The sequence below is a fragment of the Manis javanica genome, chromosome 12, assembly GCF_040802235.1.
Source record: "Manis javanica isolate MJ-LG chromosome 12, MJ_LKY, whole genome shotgun sequence".
NCBI lineage: Eukaryota > Metazoa > Chordata > Mammalia > Pholidota > Manidae > Manis > Manis javanica.
In genome coordinates, this window is record NC_133167.1 from 5,973,043 (window position 1) to 5,990,886 (window position 17,844).

The 17,844-nt window shown below is 45.0% G+C and overlaps 1 protein-coding gene and 1 pseudogene across 2 annotated transcripts in view; one reads left to right on the top strand and one right to left on the bottom strand.

Moving 5' to 3' along the window:
* Positions 1 to 17,844, bottom strand: part of LOC140843053 (UDP-glucuronosyltransferase 1A1-like) — a 35,523-nt gene that overhangs the window by 2,478 nt on the left and 15,201 nt on the right. The window contains exons 1-4 of one of the 2 annotated variants that reach the window (XM_073217957.1): positions 7,065 to 8,065; positions 1,288 to 1,419; positions 554 to 641; positions 49 to 268 (exon numbers count right to left, since the gene is read on the bottom strand). In XM_073217957.1, coding sequence (XP_073074058.1) covers positions 49 to 268; positions 554 to 641; positions 1,288 to 1,419; positions 7,065 to 7,928 — 1,304 coding nt within the window. In that variant the 5' untranslated portion in view covers positions 7,929 to 8,065. Of the gene's footprint in view, positions 1 to 48; positions 269 to 553; positions 642 to 1,287; positions 1,420 to 7,064; positions 8,066 to 17,844 lie in introns of those variants that run through there. The other variant, XM_073217958.1, reaches the window with a different exon arrangement.
* On the top strand, positions 10,014 to 16,181 carry LOC140844917 (dnaJ homolog subfamily B member 3-like; annotated as a pseudogene).

Genomic DNA, 17,844 nt, shown 5'->3' on the forward strand with positions numbered 1-17,844 from the left:
TTGCATGGCCAAAATATAGAGAGTATTCCTCTGAATATTCTCCCTTACCTTTTGTCATTGATGACAGTTTTCAGGGCATTTGTTAAATCTTCAGACGTCATTTCCAGGACATTCAAGGTCACCCCAGCCCCCCGGGTCTCCATGCGCTTTGCGTTGTCCATCTGGTCGCCAAACAAGGGCAGCATCACCATGGGGACGCCGTTACATATCCCTTCATATATGCCATGGGAGCCGGAGTGCGTGATAAAGGCCCGCGTCTTCGGGTGACCTGGGAATCAAACAGGGCAGGGCACCAGTGGTTAAGTCACTGAGCTTCACAACTGAACTCATCTAGGTCCTGAAAGATCTCTAAGGACTCAGTGCTGTCCAAATGTGGCCCTTGCAGAAGTTTGCAGAAGAAAATGTGGGTTGAGTTGCCCACTAGGTAAAAAGCAATGTGGGATACGCTGGCCATAATATCTTCTAGCAAAGCAATCCTTTAGAACAGCCATGCCTATACTGCTTTCTTAATTTAACCTTGCTTTGACGTACACCTCATATCCTCCCCACTTACCAAGTAGATCATTTTGGGGCAGCCACTTGACAAGAATTGTATTATTTGCAAGATTCGATGGCCGAGGTCCAGTATACCGCCACAGGACCTTGCAGAGACAAGAACAGAGCTTAAAGAGCATAGAAAAATCTGCTATAGTATCTAGAAAATGGAGTCCTCTGAATGCATATAACCTTGGAAGGGGTGGGAAGTGTGGTGACTAAGAAGGCTTTGGGGACTGGTAACATTCTGTAAATTTGTGAAAATTCATCAAGCTGTATATTCATGATGTTGTACTTTTCTCCACTTCAAGGGAAAGATTACTTAATAATATGGGTGGGTATAGAACTATAAAAGCAGAACTATAAAAAATGAATTCAGTGTCCTAACACACAGCCCTTTGGAGAAATCCGCCTACGCAATATGAAGAAACACCTTCCAATTCATAGTCTTCTTAAAGTAAGTTCTCCTTGATACACCTGCGTCTCTTAGAGAAAGTGGGGACGCTTGGGGGCGAGGAAAGCTGTCCAGGGAGGATTTCAGAACACGTTCTGTGGGCTCCAAACCTCCTCTGAGTGAAGTGGACCATGGTTTAACAGTGTGTTTGAGAGTGAAATATCAAAAAGAAGAACTTTGGATTAATAACTGGGAATGGCAGGGAAACCAAATCAAAAGTCTAACTAATAGAATTAATTAGAAACTGGGAGTCTGGGCTTAGAAATCTTGTGAGGGTAGATATAAGGGAATCTCCTTACTGTCTGAGGTATTTTGCCCAAACCATCAGCAATTTCCATGGCTTTCTTCTCCGGAATCTGTGAGATCATTGAGCCCAAAGAGAAAACCACAATCCCATGTTCTCCAGAAGCGTTAATATAGGCTTCAAATTCCTAGAGCCAAAAGACAAATTTCCAGTTAATTTTTTCTCGTATTCTTTGGTGACTGCATACACTAAGCTGTCATCCAAGGAAGATTGAGCTATAAGGCTGAGTGCCTATGGGCATTGTATCCTTGGCTACTTAAGGAGGAAGCTCAAGACAAAGCAATGGGACTTGTTTGTAAAGAAACTTCTGGGCCAGATGACCCAGGGAATAAGGAATGAAGAACAGAGACAGGGCTGCATGACAAGCCCACCACGATTACACCAGCTTGTCGCCTTACTGCATTAAAGGCAGCCTCATAGAACACTGGGGCTGGGTTGCTTTCCGAGTCCTTCCCACTGCTGATAAAGCTCATGTTTCTTAACAAGGAGGAATTTTTTTTAATCAAATGAGTTTAGGTGTATTTAAGTATAAACTGTGAGTGATTTTCTAGTTAATAATGAATCATACAGCTACTGGAAAATGAACAATCTGTGGTTCCCTTGGGTGAAGCGAGAGGATGGGATTTTGGATGGCGTCTGTGTCGTGGTGACAAACAGATGGCAGGAATCTCAGCTGGGAAATACAGATTACAGATTACAACCTATCAAGGGCTCATCCCTAAAATAAGAAGGAATCCACTTTAAAGGAAGATGTCAAAAGCTCTGAAAGGATGCAACAAAAAGATAATTCAATCGGAAGGTCAGCAGCATTAGCTACAGCGCTGAAACCGGGGAGCCTGAAGATAAGAGTGCTGTGCGTGTCCCCAGGAAGAGAGCCAAGAAGCACCTTGATTCAACCCTGGGCAATGGACTTAGCTCAGCCTAATCTGCGCCCAACCCTCAAAGACAACTCAGAGTACTTTGGTCTTCAGGAAACACACACCTGCAGGCTCACAGGGGCAATTCCACGTAGAGGAACTAGAGCAAAGTGTAAGTATGGCAATGTTCCCCCAACCGTGGGTTTGTGGCGATCTAATTAACTACCCAGGAGTCTCTCAAATGGTTTTACGTGCTTCCAAAGAATGCCAAGGGCACTAGAGATGACATAAGATGGTAGGCTTTGCCCAGCACTGAGGGATTTCCCGCGATATGGGACTCTTGGGGTTACAACCTGAAGAGTCCTGAGCAAATCAGAACACCTGGAGCCCCGGATGTGAGACGTGGGAGTCTTTCAACAGGGCTCAGCACACACGCTTTTAAGAGATATCTGACAAGCTTGATCCTGGGCATGACCAGTAACGCCCAAATGCTGGGGAGCCCACTGTCTATCCGTCCCCACCAGCACGAGGCTGTCTTTGAGGCCTCTGGCTCCTAGCGGCAGTGTCTTGGCCTTTCCCACTGGGCTCATCTGAAAGGTCAGGGAGGCCAGCATCACCCCCACCCCGACTATGCTGCCTTTCTGGTCTGCAGCAAGAATATCCTGAGGGTGGTTTTCCCAAGGTCTTTCCTAGGATCTGTACCACATCCTTCTTTCTTGCGAGAGACAGCCCCTCTCCAAGCATCCTTTACGCTCTTTCTCCTGAGCTTTCCTAATTTCCCAGGACCTTCTCTCCATGAAACTCACTCCTACTTTAACCTTGTCTCGAAAGGGCCAACTGTTAATTGCCCTCCTTGAACAGCCTCCCCCACACGCACTCAGCCACGGGTGTGGTTAACACAAAACGGGACCCAGAAGCAGCTAAAGCTAAATAGCAAGACTTGGCTAAGTTTAAGTGACATGACAGGGAGTTCACCTACAGATCACCAAGGGGCCAGCTGCAGAGACTGTGTTATCACGGCCGAAGCCTATCCCGCACCAGCTCTTCAGGACTTGGTAATGGCGACGTGCGCCCCGTACTTGGTAAAGCGTCCCCTAAGCCTTGCCCTGACTTCACAGACTCTGGAACAACCAAAGAGTGAAGCAACCTGCTAACTGAAAATAACCCTTGATCTCCACCTCTTATCTCCATCCAGAAAAACAAAGGCCACCTCTGGACGCGAACGCAATCACCCTCTCCAGTGGGGCTTTTCACGTGGGTCCTATCTTTTGCTGAGAGTTTAGTATTTTTAGTTCCAGACTTGCGTTACATTATCCCTTTCTAAAAGTCTTTTGTCTTTCAAGAATCCTTCTTGTAGGCCCTTGGCATGTTGGGAGCATGTTGCGTCATCATATAATGCGGTCAGGGCCCCCTGCAAGATTGCAAGCTTAGTGGTCAGTCTTTCCCCTCGTCATCAAGTCTCTGTTCCCATTGATCTGCTCGACTCTTTTCCTCAGACGCCACATGGGTGCGTGGATGTCATCTCCGAGTCTCTACTTGTTACAGAGACGGTCTCCCCCTGGGCAGGGAATGCCATCTGGGTTTTCCAAATCTTGTTCCTTTCCTCTCAATGCTGTTCTGCCAACTTCTGTCTTTCAGGCATCCAGAAGACATGCCCAGGCTCTGCTCTCACTATGGACTCTCTTTAAAGAGCTTATCAAATAAAGACTTTACCAAGAATGTCAGGAATGGGACAATCTCCCCTAGAGGCACTGAAGTGTAGACTAGCATTCTTTCATTAACAAAAAAGGAAAAAAGAAAATAAATAGCAACTTGGCAAACCAGCAAAAATCAGGAAAACGGAAAATGATAACGCAAAATAAAAATAAACTGAAAGAGTTACAATCAGATAATAAATAAATTAAGTGCAAACAGGAAAAAAATCACCTGTTAAAGGAATCTGCCTGGCCAGGTTAAAAATTTCAGCTTGGTGACGTTTAAAAAGAAGGCAAAAAGCTTGAAGACAGAGGAGGACTGAAGACGTACTAGAGAAAAATGTAAACAAAAAAATGACAGCACAGGAATCATGATGTTATTATGAAAAAGTGGCATTTCACACTAAATATTAAGTAGGACAAAGAGGGCTACTGTCGGGTACAATTTACAAAGACACCCTCACGCCTCAGCTTGCTTGCGCCGCCCAGGGCTTCAGCCAGCACGGGGCCCACACTCTTCACTGCTTAGACAAATACAGGGGGGAAAAATGTATCGATCAATGATACCAAAAAAATGTGATTACCAAGAAAAATAGATGATAGTGCTGCAGCCGCCTCCATTAAACATCCTAAAGTGAAGGAACTAATTTAAGTAAATAGACTATTTGCCAAAAAATCAATGACAACCTAAATGCAGAAGGATAAAATGAAATCTATTTCCATTAAAATTAGGAGCAAGACAGGAATTCTCACGGTTGCCAAGATTATTCAACTGTTTTTTACAGATTCTAGTGGATTCACTAAAACCAATATGTGGTATGACTTCAGAAGTGAAAAAAAACAAGTTTTGGTTATGGACCAAAGATGGCATGCTAGCTTTTTAAAATGATGAAAATCAATAATTTGGACAGATGGCTGGATCATGAGTGGATAGCCTGCTGGAGAGAGAAATGGAAAAAATATCACATTCATAAGAGTGACCCCCAAAAAAACAATAAAACACTTAAGAAAAATTTATGAGAAAGGTATAGAACCTGAAGAAAATTATAGAATATTTTATCTTTGTTAGGGTAATATTTGAAGAAACAACAGAAAACCCTGGGTACAAATTTCACTGTTCCTCCTTGGGAACTAGAGTTGATGGCTAACACAATAAGTTGTGGAACACAAATATCATTAAATAATATGGAGCAGTTAAAAAAGTTAATTTGTAGAATTGGAGCAATATCTATGACATTCTGATACGTGAGCACTGCGGGTACATTATTACTGCTTTTGTAAATCAAGCAGCCAAAATCCTGTGCATATACATATATTTGTCTATAACTGTAGGAGTATAAAGAACTCTTGGGGATTGCTACCTACCCAATGACTACTATTTTCATTTATTCATTTAACAAATATTTGCTGAATTTATGCCTTAGATGCTGGCATTTATGGGACACCAAATATATGAAACCCATAAGGATTCAATGCCCAGCAGAAGCGGTACGTGCCTCTGCCTTTATGCAGGACATGGTCAATAAGCAATTATGACAATGAAATGATGGCAGTACTAGATGTGTTACAAAGGAAATAGCACGGGATGCAGTCTCAGAGACAAGTGCTCCCTGAAGAAGTGACATTACAGCTGACCTGAAAAATAAGAAGACACACCTAACAAATTCAGGCAACAGCATCCCAGAAACAGGGAACAACACGCTCAAGGGTCCTGAGCTGGGAAAGACTCGGGAAAGTCCCGGGAATAGAAAGAAGGCCCGTGTAACTGGAGATGTTCCTGCAGACTTACAGACAAGCCCTTCTATGTTGAATAGAATTTCCAGTAGGCATGCCCATCTCCAAATTTTTGTATTTCCAAGTGGAAGGGAAACACAATTCTTTTCTTTTGGGTCCTGCATAATGATGCCAGAAATACTTCTCTTTAACACCTCTCCACCTTGGCCATGCTGACTAGCTTTTTCCCATTGATCTGAGATGTGCCCGTTGGTTGGGTAATCTTTCACCTCTTCCTTTTTCTCTACCTTACCAAGAATCATTAATGGTTTTCTATAACATTAGGTTTTCTCATTTTGCCTTCAGAAAATCAACACCTCCTTCTTTCTTAACCAGACCACCCCAGCCACACAGTTGTCCAATAGGCCACTGGCGTCAGAATCTTAGTGCCTGGGAATCCGCAGGGGCCACCAGATCTCTATGTAAAAGGGGAGGACTCAGAGCCCCACAGACAGGGTCTGGTCATGCAGCAGTCTGGTGGAGGCATCCACCCAGTGCCTGATTTCTCACTTGGCATACTTCCTGTCACCCGAGGTTTCTCCTTGTTATGACATTTTCATGATCACTTAAAACACGAATCACACTGGAGACACCCTGGGAAGAAGATTCATCGTTCTCCCAGGGTAACGATAGATCCTTATTAGGAGTCAGACTGGCATCTGGAAAGTACAGGGGCTACCAGGAGATTCTCAAGCAATAGTTGAAGAATAAGCAAATGAATGCCCACTGAAACGTCACCTCTACAGAGAATCTTTCCTAACTCCTCATACGAAGGAGGCTCTTCCACTATTCTCTGTCACCTGTGTTGAGATTTGGAAGAGGATGTGAATGCTACTTTTTGCACACTGTAAATTCTGTAGGGAAATAAATTAACATATAAGCATTGTATTGAGTGTGACTCATGCCCAGTGCAAGTACTTGACTGATTATTTAGTTATTAGAACATAAGATACTGCAGGAGCAAGCTTCCTATCAGAATATCTAAAAACTGGTGCTTAACCTGGACCATAAATGCAAATTTCCCTGCCAGAATCTATAAATGTCTATAAATAAAGGACTATTTCAACAATCTGGAAATCTCACGTGCCTGACCCAACCCAGGGCAAGGTGCAAGCAGCACACATTTGTTTTCTTCAAGGAACCCAGGACCCAACGCTCTGTGCTTATAGCATTTAACCCTTGTGGCATTTAACTGATTACTATCTCCTGGAGCACACAAAATAAAATGCCCAAACGATACTGTCTCAATGTGTCCCGTACAAAGAAATAACCCAGAAGATGATGCCAAAGACAGATATAAATTACAAATCAGACCCAGGAGACGTGCAAGATAGAAATTAACGAAAGAATGTCTCAGCCTGCTCATTCAGCATTTATCTGTGGCAAGTTCATCTCTCCAAAATACTTGCACGAATATAAACTTATGAAGATCCCACTGACATACACACCCGAGAGAGTGGATTATGGCTGTTGCAGTTGATCCCACCAACAAAAATCATATTGGGCATCACGGGCCTGGGGTAATCCTTCACAAAGTCACCTCTGAGAATCCAGATAGATGAAGAGCTCATAAGGTCCTGGACAGTCACATCTCGCTGAAGGAATTCTGAGGCAAGCGGTTCATACTGGGAATAAGCCACATTGCACAGCAAGTTCTCTGAGAAGGCGATGAGCATGTTCTTCACCCTCTGCAGGAAGGTCATGCGATCTGAGTTCAGGGACAGAGCCCTGGGCACATAGGATGGAGGGTTGGGACACTGGGTACCCTGAAAATCCAGGCCGCACGGCAGGGCATTTGAGAAGAACACAGCAGGCAGAGCCAAGTACTGGGCGACAATGGGCCCGCAAGGAAGGAAAGGGTCTGTAAGCACGACATCGAAGCGGCTTTCCACCAGGGAGGCCATCAGCTCCTTGTTGTGCAGTAAATAGGAGCAGGCGGACAGGAGGAGAGCAGAGTCCTTTTTGATTCTCTTGTATGTTTTGACCACACGCCACAGGAAAGGCTCGTTCTCAAAAATGTCGTGCCCAAGACTGGTAAAAATCTCCTCCAGGTCCTGCCTTTGGTATGGCACAGGGTACGTCTTCAAGGTGTAAAACGCTCCTTCTTTAATGTGCATGGAGGCCTCAGGCGCTGTGACGACTATGTCATGTCCCCTCTCCTGCAGCTGCTGGAGGACCCCAAGCAAGCTCAGCCAGTGGCTGCCGTCCATGGGGACCAACAACAGCTTCCCACCCTGGGACACAATGGGGCCAAGCGCACACAGCAGCAGGCCCAGGACCAGCGGCCGTGGACCCTGGGATCCTGCCGCCATGGTGCCCTGTCACCAAGCCTTTCGCCTCCCAGAGGTGTGCCCTGTTCTACTTCCACGGCGAAAGCAGTAATCAATGCACTAAGTTACTGTTTGACCATGTCACGTGGCTGTAACTGTCAGCTGAAGATGACAGGGAGTTTTCTTTTAGAGATAAGGAGGGCAGAGCGTCACTGGATATCTTTATAGGCAAAAAGAATAATTCAGATGGAAAAATTTTTCAGATGAAAGAACCTCAGCTCCCATTCTTGAATGAACAGAAGTCAAAGCATCTCCAGCACCTTTGAATCCATTAAATTAATTATTTCCAGGGACCAAGAGAATGTTGCCCAAGCAGAAAAAAAGGCTATGTAGGGACAAAGTAGACTTCCTCTCCAGAAATGAAATAGAAAGCTGAATATGCCTTTTGGAAAGAAAAGAACATGGCATTACAAGCCCACCTTTGGCCCATGGAAACCATTACGAACGTCCTTCTCTGCAATGCACTCAGGGCTCTGCCCGAACAGAGCAACAATTTTTTTTTATTCATTCAGGCAACAAATATTTATTGAGTGCAGCACAGCCCTGGGCCTGGAGGCTCCACCAGAGGCCATCACAGATGAGTCCCTTCCTTCTCAGAACTCACACTCCATCACGAGAGTCAGATTGACAATTTAAACTAATAAACACATTAGAAGCCGTGAGATATCCTAAGAAGGAAATGAATGCTGCTGGGAAGAGAATGAGGGGAGGGGAAGCCCACCTGAGTACGCATTCTAGGGACTGAATTTCCCAAATGGGCCAAACCAAAGGGAAAAATGGGCAAAAATGAGAGGAAATGTATTTACTAAGCATTTACTCTATGCCAAAGATGGTGCTAAGCGCTTCACAACATATCTTCTGTAATCCCCTAAGACCGACCTGTAAAGGCAAATGCTATTATTCCCATTTTACAAATTAAGACATAGAGAGACAAAGCAATTTGCCAGAGGCCTGCACTTACTAGGTGGTGGAGCTGAGATCCCGCCCCGGGGTATCAGAGCCTAGAGACCCTAGAGACCCGGCCCTTCACTGTAACTGCCCATGGCCTCCAGCAAAGCCCAGACAGTAGCACTGAGGCCAGGGCCAAAATTTACAACCAGCTACAAGTCAAAAGCAAAACTGTGATCCCCACCATCATCACCCAGGTGAAATAAATGGAGCATCTCACTTTCCGTTTGGGATTCATTGCCATTCTCTACAAGCCTAGAATGAAAGCACAGATCCAAATATTTTGACCATGGACATCACTGGCCACCCAGTCATTGGGGACCTGTTAGGAGGGTTGTGGAGAAACTGCTAACTTTAAAGCTTTGATGTCCTGGGGGGCACGGTCAGAGGGCCTGTCTCATTCTGGAACATTCTGGTACTTAGTATATGTAGGTGGAGTCCCTTTTCCCTGTGCCACCATCCTTCCTCCTCAGTCCTCCTGTCTTGCATGTGCTTCCACACACTGCACATACGTGCATATGCCCCCACACCTGCATTCTGAAGCTCCCCACCCCATCCCACAAGCTGGCCATTCTCCAGGACCAACATGCTGGGTGAGCAGAAAAGAGGAAGCAATGCTGATTCTCACTGGTGTGCTCTTATCTGCAGTCCTGAAATTCACAGTCCAGTTAAACACCAAGGGTGATAACTCTCTGAAGCCTCAGTGTCATGAGAGTTCACCTGCAGATTACACAGAGTAAACGGGCTGTAAACACACAGTCACCACGGTAATGAGTTTATGACCTTCCTGCCTCACGCAGAGTTGTAAAACTTTGTGAGGCCTCTGTGCACCTGGGCACTTTGGGGTCACAGCTCTGCCTTACAAGGAGGGCGCCGAGGTGCCGTACATGTATTTGCAGACAGTAAGCACTCAGTGAACGTATTTGTGTGCTTTGTGACTTCCCTTCTCCCTTTGCTCTGGGCCCCATGTCCAAGCAAGGAAGTGCTGAATCTGGGTCATTCTACCACTGTCTCCAGCCCAGCTGCCACGGTCCTGTTTCAAGACCTCAGCCTAAGTTAACACCCCCAACCCCTATCCTCCTGATTCCCTGCATCAGCTGACCCTGTGTGGACCCACCCCCCCAGCTCCCCTGCAACCTTGGTCAGCAGCTTCCTAGGGCCCAGAGTGAAATTCAGACTCCTGGACCTGACTCTCCAAACTCCCTGGACGGGACTCCAGCCCTCCTGTCCAAGGCCTTTCCCCTCTCCAGCCCCTCCACTTGCTTGACCCTTGCCTCTGCCCCTTTGCCTCCAGTCCTTTGGGGTCACTTAACCTTCCCCAAGCAGGTTCTGCGCTTTCCCACTTGGCTTTGCGCACAGTGGACTCTGCGACCAGTCAGCTCCCTGCTGCTGCTTACCATGTGCTTAGGAAGTGCCCCGTCCAGGGCTGAGGGTCTGTCAGGGTCACGGCAGCAGCTTGTTCTGGGTATTTACAGCACTCTTTTGGGGCCACTTTCCCTTTCTTCCTCTTAGAACTAAGTGACCTTTACTGGTGTTGCCTTACATATCACACTATATTCTTTGCTTTGATACATACACAGCATATACTGTCTCTGTCACCATATGTACATGTCAGAGATTAGCAAATGCCAAAAAAAACACAATGATCATCATACAGTGGTTTTAGTGGAAATAACCACTGTACCCCATTGACCCATGGCGCTATGAACATGGCCTGCAAATTGCAATCATTTTGACATATGAGACAAGCAGTTCCCAAACTATCAGGCAGGGCACCCGGGAATACCTAAGAATTTTTTGTGGGAATTTTGCAAGGTCAAAACTATTTCAGTAATAGTGATATTTGCCTTTTTCACTCTCATTCTCTCCTAGGTAGACAGACAAATATCCCAGTTTAGGACATGACATGGGATATAGCAACAGATTGAAAGCAGACACAGATATAAGAATCCAGCTCTTTTCTATTAAGCCAGAAAAAAATGCAAAATGAAGTCACTCTTGACTAAATTTTTCAGTTCTGAAAAATGTTTTCCCATAGAAAATATAACTGAAGTCGCTGTGAAATGGGTTTATTGTAAGGGAATTGACTAGAGAATGTTTTTGATCGTTCTAATTTCTAACGGAGTAAGTACTGATAGGTACAACCCACATAAACAAAAGGAAAAGGGTCCACAGGGCCAAAACGTTGGAAAACTGCCCTTGACAAATGATAGGACCGTCCTTGAACTCTGGATCAGATCGAACTCCCTCCCCTGGCTCTTCCCTGCAGCAGCGCCCAGGGTAAGCCTGACATAAAGCCTCCTTCAAGAGAATCATTTTCTAAGGCAGCCCTCACTCTATCTATTTCCAGTCCTGTTTGGAGATCACGGCTGCGCCGGGTGGGAGGAGCCCCGAGTGGGAGGAGCCAGGGTGGGCGGGTCTCGGGTATGCAGAAACTCAGAGCCTTCCTGTAGACGTCACAGGGCGCCCGGCAGGGAGTGGGGTGAATCCGCAGCCATGGCCTTCCGGGAGGCGGCCTGACCCCAGGGAGGCGGGCGCTGCACCACATGGGCGCCCTGCCCCGGCGGCCGGGCCGCGTCGTGCTCACGCCTGCCCAGAAGCGGCCCTTGTGCAGCGCATGGCCGCTGGGCCGTCCTGGCCGGCCGACATGCTGGACCACTACCAGGTGCTACTACCGCCAGGCCTCGCCGGAGAGCATCAGGAAGGCCGACCACCCACTGGCGCCCAAGTGGCTCCCCGACAGAAACCCTGGGAACAAGGAGGCGGCCGAGTGGAGATCCAAGCAAGCGGCGCCGGCCTACGAGGTTCTGTCGGATGCCCAGAAAAGGGACGACCCCGACCGCCACGGCGAGGCGGCGGCTGCGGGCGGCGGCGGCGAGGGCCCATCCGTGGACGCCTTCACCCCCCCGCGACCCTGCCGACGTCTGCAGGGAGTTCTTTGGGGGCCAAGACCCACTTTCATTTGACCCCTTTGGAGACCCACATGCAGATATTTTGAGGGGTCAAGAAGCTCCCGCAGATGCAGAAGGAGAAGCCGGCTACACGCCTTTTCTCCACCTTCGGTGACTCCCCGCTGTTTGGCGTTGGTTCTCCCTCTTTTGATACCAGGTTGGTCTCCTGCGGGTCTCTGAGGGACGGGGGCCTGTCATCTGTGTCCACGTCACGTGGCAGTGGGGGGAGGTGCTATTTTAAATCGGTGTCAACTTCCACCAAAATCGTTGATGGCAAAAAGATCACCGCCAACAGAATTGTTGAGAATGGCCAAGAGCGGATGAAAGCGGAAGAAGGCGGAGACTTGAAGTCCCTGCCAGTAAATGGCAGACAGCAGTTGTCGCGCCCTGACACTAATTCCAGGCCACCTGTAACTGAAAGCACACGGAGGCGTAGCAGGGCGTTGTTTTGAAGATCGCAAGTGAGCTCTGCTTTCAGAACAACTGTACCCAAAGTTCATGAACATTTCATGGCGGCACCTACTACTCCTTCTTGGGACCACACGAATAGGACCTCTGTTTGGCTTTAAACCTGTTGTAAATATGCGCTTTGCTGTTTATTTAATACAATCCAGAGGTAGACAGTGATTATTTTATAATGATAGAACAGAACGTTCGCCACAGCACCTCCAAAATCGCCACCATAGATTTCAAAATTGTCTAAAGAAAATGTCCTCTTTCCATTTCGTCTGAAATGTGAGGCAGGTAGTTTTCTCTCATTAACGTTTCCAAAATAATCATTTTCTTCCATTTATAGCACACAATAGTAAAAGATACAAATATGTTAGTACGGCTGGCTTAACGTTTGTTTTTAGTGCCTCATAAATGCTGGTGACATAGTAGGAACTGACCGTTTCAATTGACTGTGAAGCCTAGGCTTTCAAAAACTGGTAAACCTAGCAAAGTAGATGTATTAGTTTCCTATGGCTGTTCTAATAAATTACCCACAAACTTGGTGACTTAAAACAGTACTCTTAAAAAGCTGGAAGTCAGAGGTCTGAAATCAGTTTCGTTGGACCAAAGTCAGTGTCACAAAGAACACATTCCCTGCAAAGGTTGAAGAGAAGAAAGTGAATCCCTCATGGTTACATGGTTGGTTAATAGGATTCTTTAGGACCGTTTTCAGGTCACTTGACTTTAGTAATAAAAATGATGACTGAAAATTTTAATACAAATCTGATGGCTACCCTGTACAACCCCAGTGCCATGCTCAGGATGTATCTCATTTCAGATAAAGTTGACAAAAGGCAGGAATACTGGGAAGCTTGGAATACTGCTTGGGGCAACATATGCACCTCTGAGAGACTCGCTTCCTCTCAGTCTGGTTTTATTACCCCCGTGAGAACCCTTTTAGGCATGGCATGTGTGCCCTTGGTCGTCTCTAAGGAAAGATTTGCAACAGAGCCTGGAAAATGAAAAAATCTATAGGTGACGGATGTTCCCAAAGAAGCTAGAACATAAATTTTGTTGATTTCAGAGGAAAACGTCCAAGTGTTCAGTAAGATGTGGTTTGGGGTTTACTTTGTGTGGTAGGCAGAAAAATGTCCCCATCCTAATCCCTGGAACCTGTGACTACGTTATTTGATGTGGCAACAGGGACTCTGCAGATGTGACTGAACAAAGGATCCTGTGATGAAAGGATTCTCTTGGAGTATCTGGGTGGGCTTGATGTAATCACAAGGGTCTTTATATGTGGAAGAACTAGGTAGAGTCAGAGGTGAAGATGCTCTACTGCATTACAGGAAAGCAGAAAATACCAGCACATTCCCCTCTCATCAAAGAACAAAACTTGTTTAAAAAAGGGAAAAAGGAAACATGTGAAAAGAATGTGCTACACTAAATGTTAGGAATCAATGTATACATACTGTGTAATGGACAGAGTTCTTACATCAAAAGCCATCAGTAAGGAAACTTTAATATGGTTTTGTTTTTAAGTTAAAAGTAGAGAGAGAGACTTCATCTAAATGGTCAAATGATTTTTGCTCAAAGGAAAAAAGACAGTCTTTTAAACTAATAGTGCTGGGAAAACTAGATATCCACATGCAGAAGAATGAAGTTGGATTCTTACCTGACACCATCTATAAAAATTAACTCCAAGTGGATCAAAGATGTAAATATAAGACCTAAAACTATAAAACGAGAAGAAAACAGAGGATGAATTTTGATGACATTGAATTTGCCAAGTGATTTCTTGAATATGATACCAAACGTACAGCTGATAAATTAGACAAATTGGACAATGAAATTAAAAAATTTTTTTTTTAATTTGTGTATTTAAAAAATCAACAGAGTAAAAAGCCTCTAACTTTGATCTTTCCTATTTGGAGAGGATTTCCACAAACTAGAGGAGTCACACATAAGGGTACACCAAACCGAGGGGCAGAGCCAAGTTGGCGGCATGTGTAGAGCAGCAGAAATCTCCTCCCAAAACCACATTTATCTATGAAAATATAACAAAGACAACTCTTCCTAAAATAGAGACCCGACGACACAGGACAATATCCAAACCGCATCCACACCTGTGAGAACCCCGCACCTCGCAAAGGGGGTAAGATACAAGCCCCGGCCCGGCGGGACCCAAGCACTCCTCCCCCCAGTTCCCGGCGGGTGGAGAAGAGTCAGCAGGGAGGGAGAAGGAGCCCAGGACTGCTGTACACCCAGCCCCAGCCATCCAGACCAGGGCACAGACACAGTGCATCCGTGGGGTCCTGAATACTAGGGAAACAGGGCGGCAGTACCAGTGAGTGGGTGTCTGAGGCCGACACCGGAGAACAAAGAAACGGGAGCAGCCTTTTTTTTTTTTTGCGCGCGTGCTTTTTGGAAGTCTTAAAGGGACAGGGACCCTAATACTAGGGAAACAGGGAAGCAAGACCAGTGAGCGGGTGCCTGAGACCGGCACCTGAGGACAAAGAAAATCGTGCGTTTTTCTTTTCTTTTTTTTTTTAAATTATTTATTTAATTTTATTTTCTTTTGTTGTTGCTGTTGTTGTTTTGGTTTGGAGAGTGCTTTTTGGAAGTCTTAAAGGGGCAGGGCAGGACACTTAGCCCAGAGGCAGGGAATCTGGGGATCTGTGGGCACTCTAACCCCCTGGGCAGCAGGGAGCACAGAAGCCCCTTACGGAGATAAATAGCCTCCCGGCCGCTCCTCCTCCAGTGGGGCTCCACCATTTTGGAGCAGCAGCCCAAGCCAGGCCATGCCCACAACAACAGTGGAGATAAACTCCATAGCAGCCAGACAGGAAGCAAAAGCCCTGTCTGCGCACAGCTGCCCAGCACAAGCCACTAGAGGTCGCTATTCTCCCAGGAGAGGAAGGCCACAAACCAACAAGAAGGATAGCTCTTCCAGCTGTCACTCATACCAGCTCTGCAAACTATATCACCATGAAAAGGCAAAACTACTGGCAGACAAAGATCACAGAGACAACACCTGAGAAGGAGACAGACCTAACCAGTCCTCCTGAAAAAGAATTCAAAATAAAAATCATGAACATGCTGATGGAGATGCAGAGAAAAATGCAAGAGCTAAGGGATGAAGTCCGGAGGGAGATCACAGATGTCAGGAAGGAGATCACAGAAGTGAAACAAACCCTGGAAGGATTTATAAGCAGAATGGATAAGATGCAAGAGGCCATTGAAGGAATAAAAACCAGAGAACAGGAACGTATAGAAGATGACATAGAGAGAGAGATAAAAGGATCTCCAGGAATGAAACAATACTAAGAGAACTATGTGACCAATCCAAAAGGAACAATATCTGTATTACAGGGGTACCAGAAGAAGAAGAGAGAGGAAAAGGGATAGAAAGTCTCTGAAGAAATAATTGCTGAAAACTTCCCCAAACTGGGGGAGGAAATAATCGAACAGACCACAGAAAGACACAGAACCCCCAACAGAAAGGATCCAAGGAGGACAACACCAAGACACATAATAATTAAAATGGCAAGGATCAAGGACAAGGAAAGAGTTTTAAAGGCAGCTAGAGAGAAAAAGGTAACCTATAAAGGAAAACCCATCAGGCTAACATCAGACTTCTTGACAGAAACCCTACAGGCCAGAAGAGAATGGCATGATATACTTAATGCAATGAAACAGAAGGGCCTTGAACCAAGGATACTGTATCCAGCACAACTATCATTTAAATATGACGGCAGGATTAAACAATTCCCAGACAAGCAAAAGCTGAGGGAATTTGCTTCCCACAAACCACCTCTACAGGGCATCTTACAGGGACTGCTCTAGATGGGAGCACTCCTAAAAAGAGCACAGAACAAAACACACAACATATGAAGAATGGAGGAGGAGGAATAAGAAGGGAGAGAAGAAAAGAATCTCCAGACAGTGTATATAACAGCTCAGTAAGTGAGCTAAGTTAGGCAGTAAGATACTAAAGAGGCTAACCTTCAACCTTTGGTAACCACAAATCTAAACCCTGCAATGGCAATAAGTACATATCTCTCAATAGTCACCCTAAATGTAAATGCACTTAATGCACCAATCAAAAGACACATAGTAATAGAATGGATAAAAAAGCAAGACCCAACTATATGCTGCTTACAAGAAACTCACCTCAAACCCAAAGACATGCACAGACTAAAAGTCAAGGGATGGAAAAACATATTTTAGGCAAACAACAGTGAGAAGAAAGCAGGGGTTGCAGTACTAATATCAGACAAAATAGACTTCAAAATAAAGAAAGTAACAGATCAAGAAGGACACTACATAATGATAAAGGGCTCAGTCCAACAAGAGGATATAACCATTCTAAATATATATGCACCCAACACAGGAGCACCAGCTTATGTGAAACAAATACTAACAGAACTAAAGAGGGAAATAGACTGCAATGCATTCATTTTAGGAGACTTCGAAACACCACTCACCCCAAAGGATAGATCCACCAGGCAGAAAATAAATAAGGACACACAGGCACTGAACAACACACTAGAACAGATGGACCTAATAGACATCTATAGAACTCTACATCCAAAAGCAACAGGATATACATTCTTCTCAAGTGCACATGGAACATTCTCCAGAATAGACCACATACTAGCTCACAAAAAGAGCCTCAGTAAATTCCAAAATATTGAAATTCTACCAACCAATTTTTCAGACCACAAAGGTATAAAACTAGATATAAATCCTACAAAGAAAACAAAAAGGCTCACAAACACGTGGAGGCTTAACAACATGCTCCTAAATAATCAATGGATCAATGACCAAATTAAAATGTAGATGCAGCAATATATGGAAACAAACAACAACAACAGCACAAAGCCCCAACTACTGTGGGATGCAGCAAAAGCAGTCTTAAGAGGAAAGTATATAGCAATCCAGGCATATTTAAAAAAAGGACGAACAAGCCCAAATGAATAGTCTAACATCACAATTATCGAAACTGGAAAAAGAACAAATGAGGCCTAAAGTCAGCAGAAGGAGGGACATAATAAAGATCAGAGAAGAAATAAACAAAATTGAGAAGAATAAAACAATAGCAAAAATCAACGAAACCAAGAGCTGGTTCTTTGAGAAAATAAACAAAATAGATAAGCCTCTAGCCAAACTTATTAAGAGAAAAAGAGAATCAACACAAATCAACAGAATCAGAAATGAGAATGGAAAAATCACAACAGACTCCACAGAAATACAAAGAATTATTAAAGACTACTATGAAAACCTATATGCCAACAAGCTGGAAAACCTAGAAGAAATGGACAACTTCCTAGAAAAATACAACCTCCCAAGACTGACCAAGGAAGAAACACAAAAGTTAAACAAACCAATTACAAGCAAAGAAATTGAAACGGTAATCAAAAAATTACCCAAGAACAAAACCCCGGGGCCGGATGGATTTACCTCAGAATTTTATCAGACACACAGAGAAGACATAATACCCATTCTCCTTAAAGTGTTCCAAAAATAGAAGAGGAGGGAATACTCCCAAACTCATTCTATGAAGC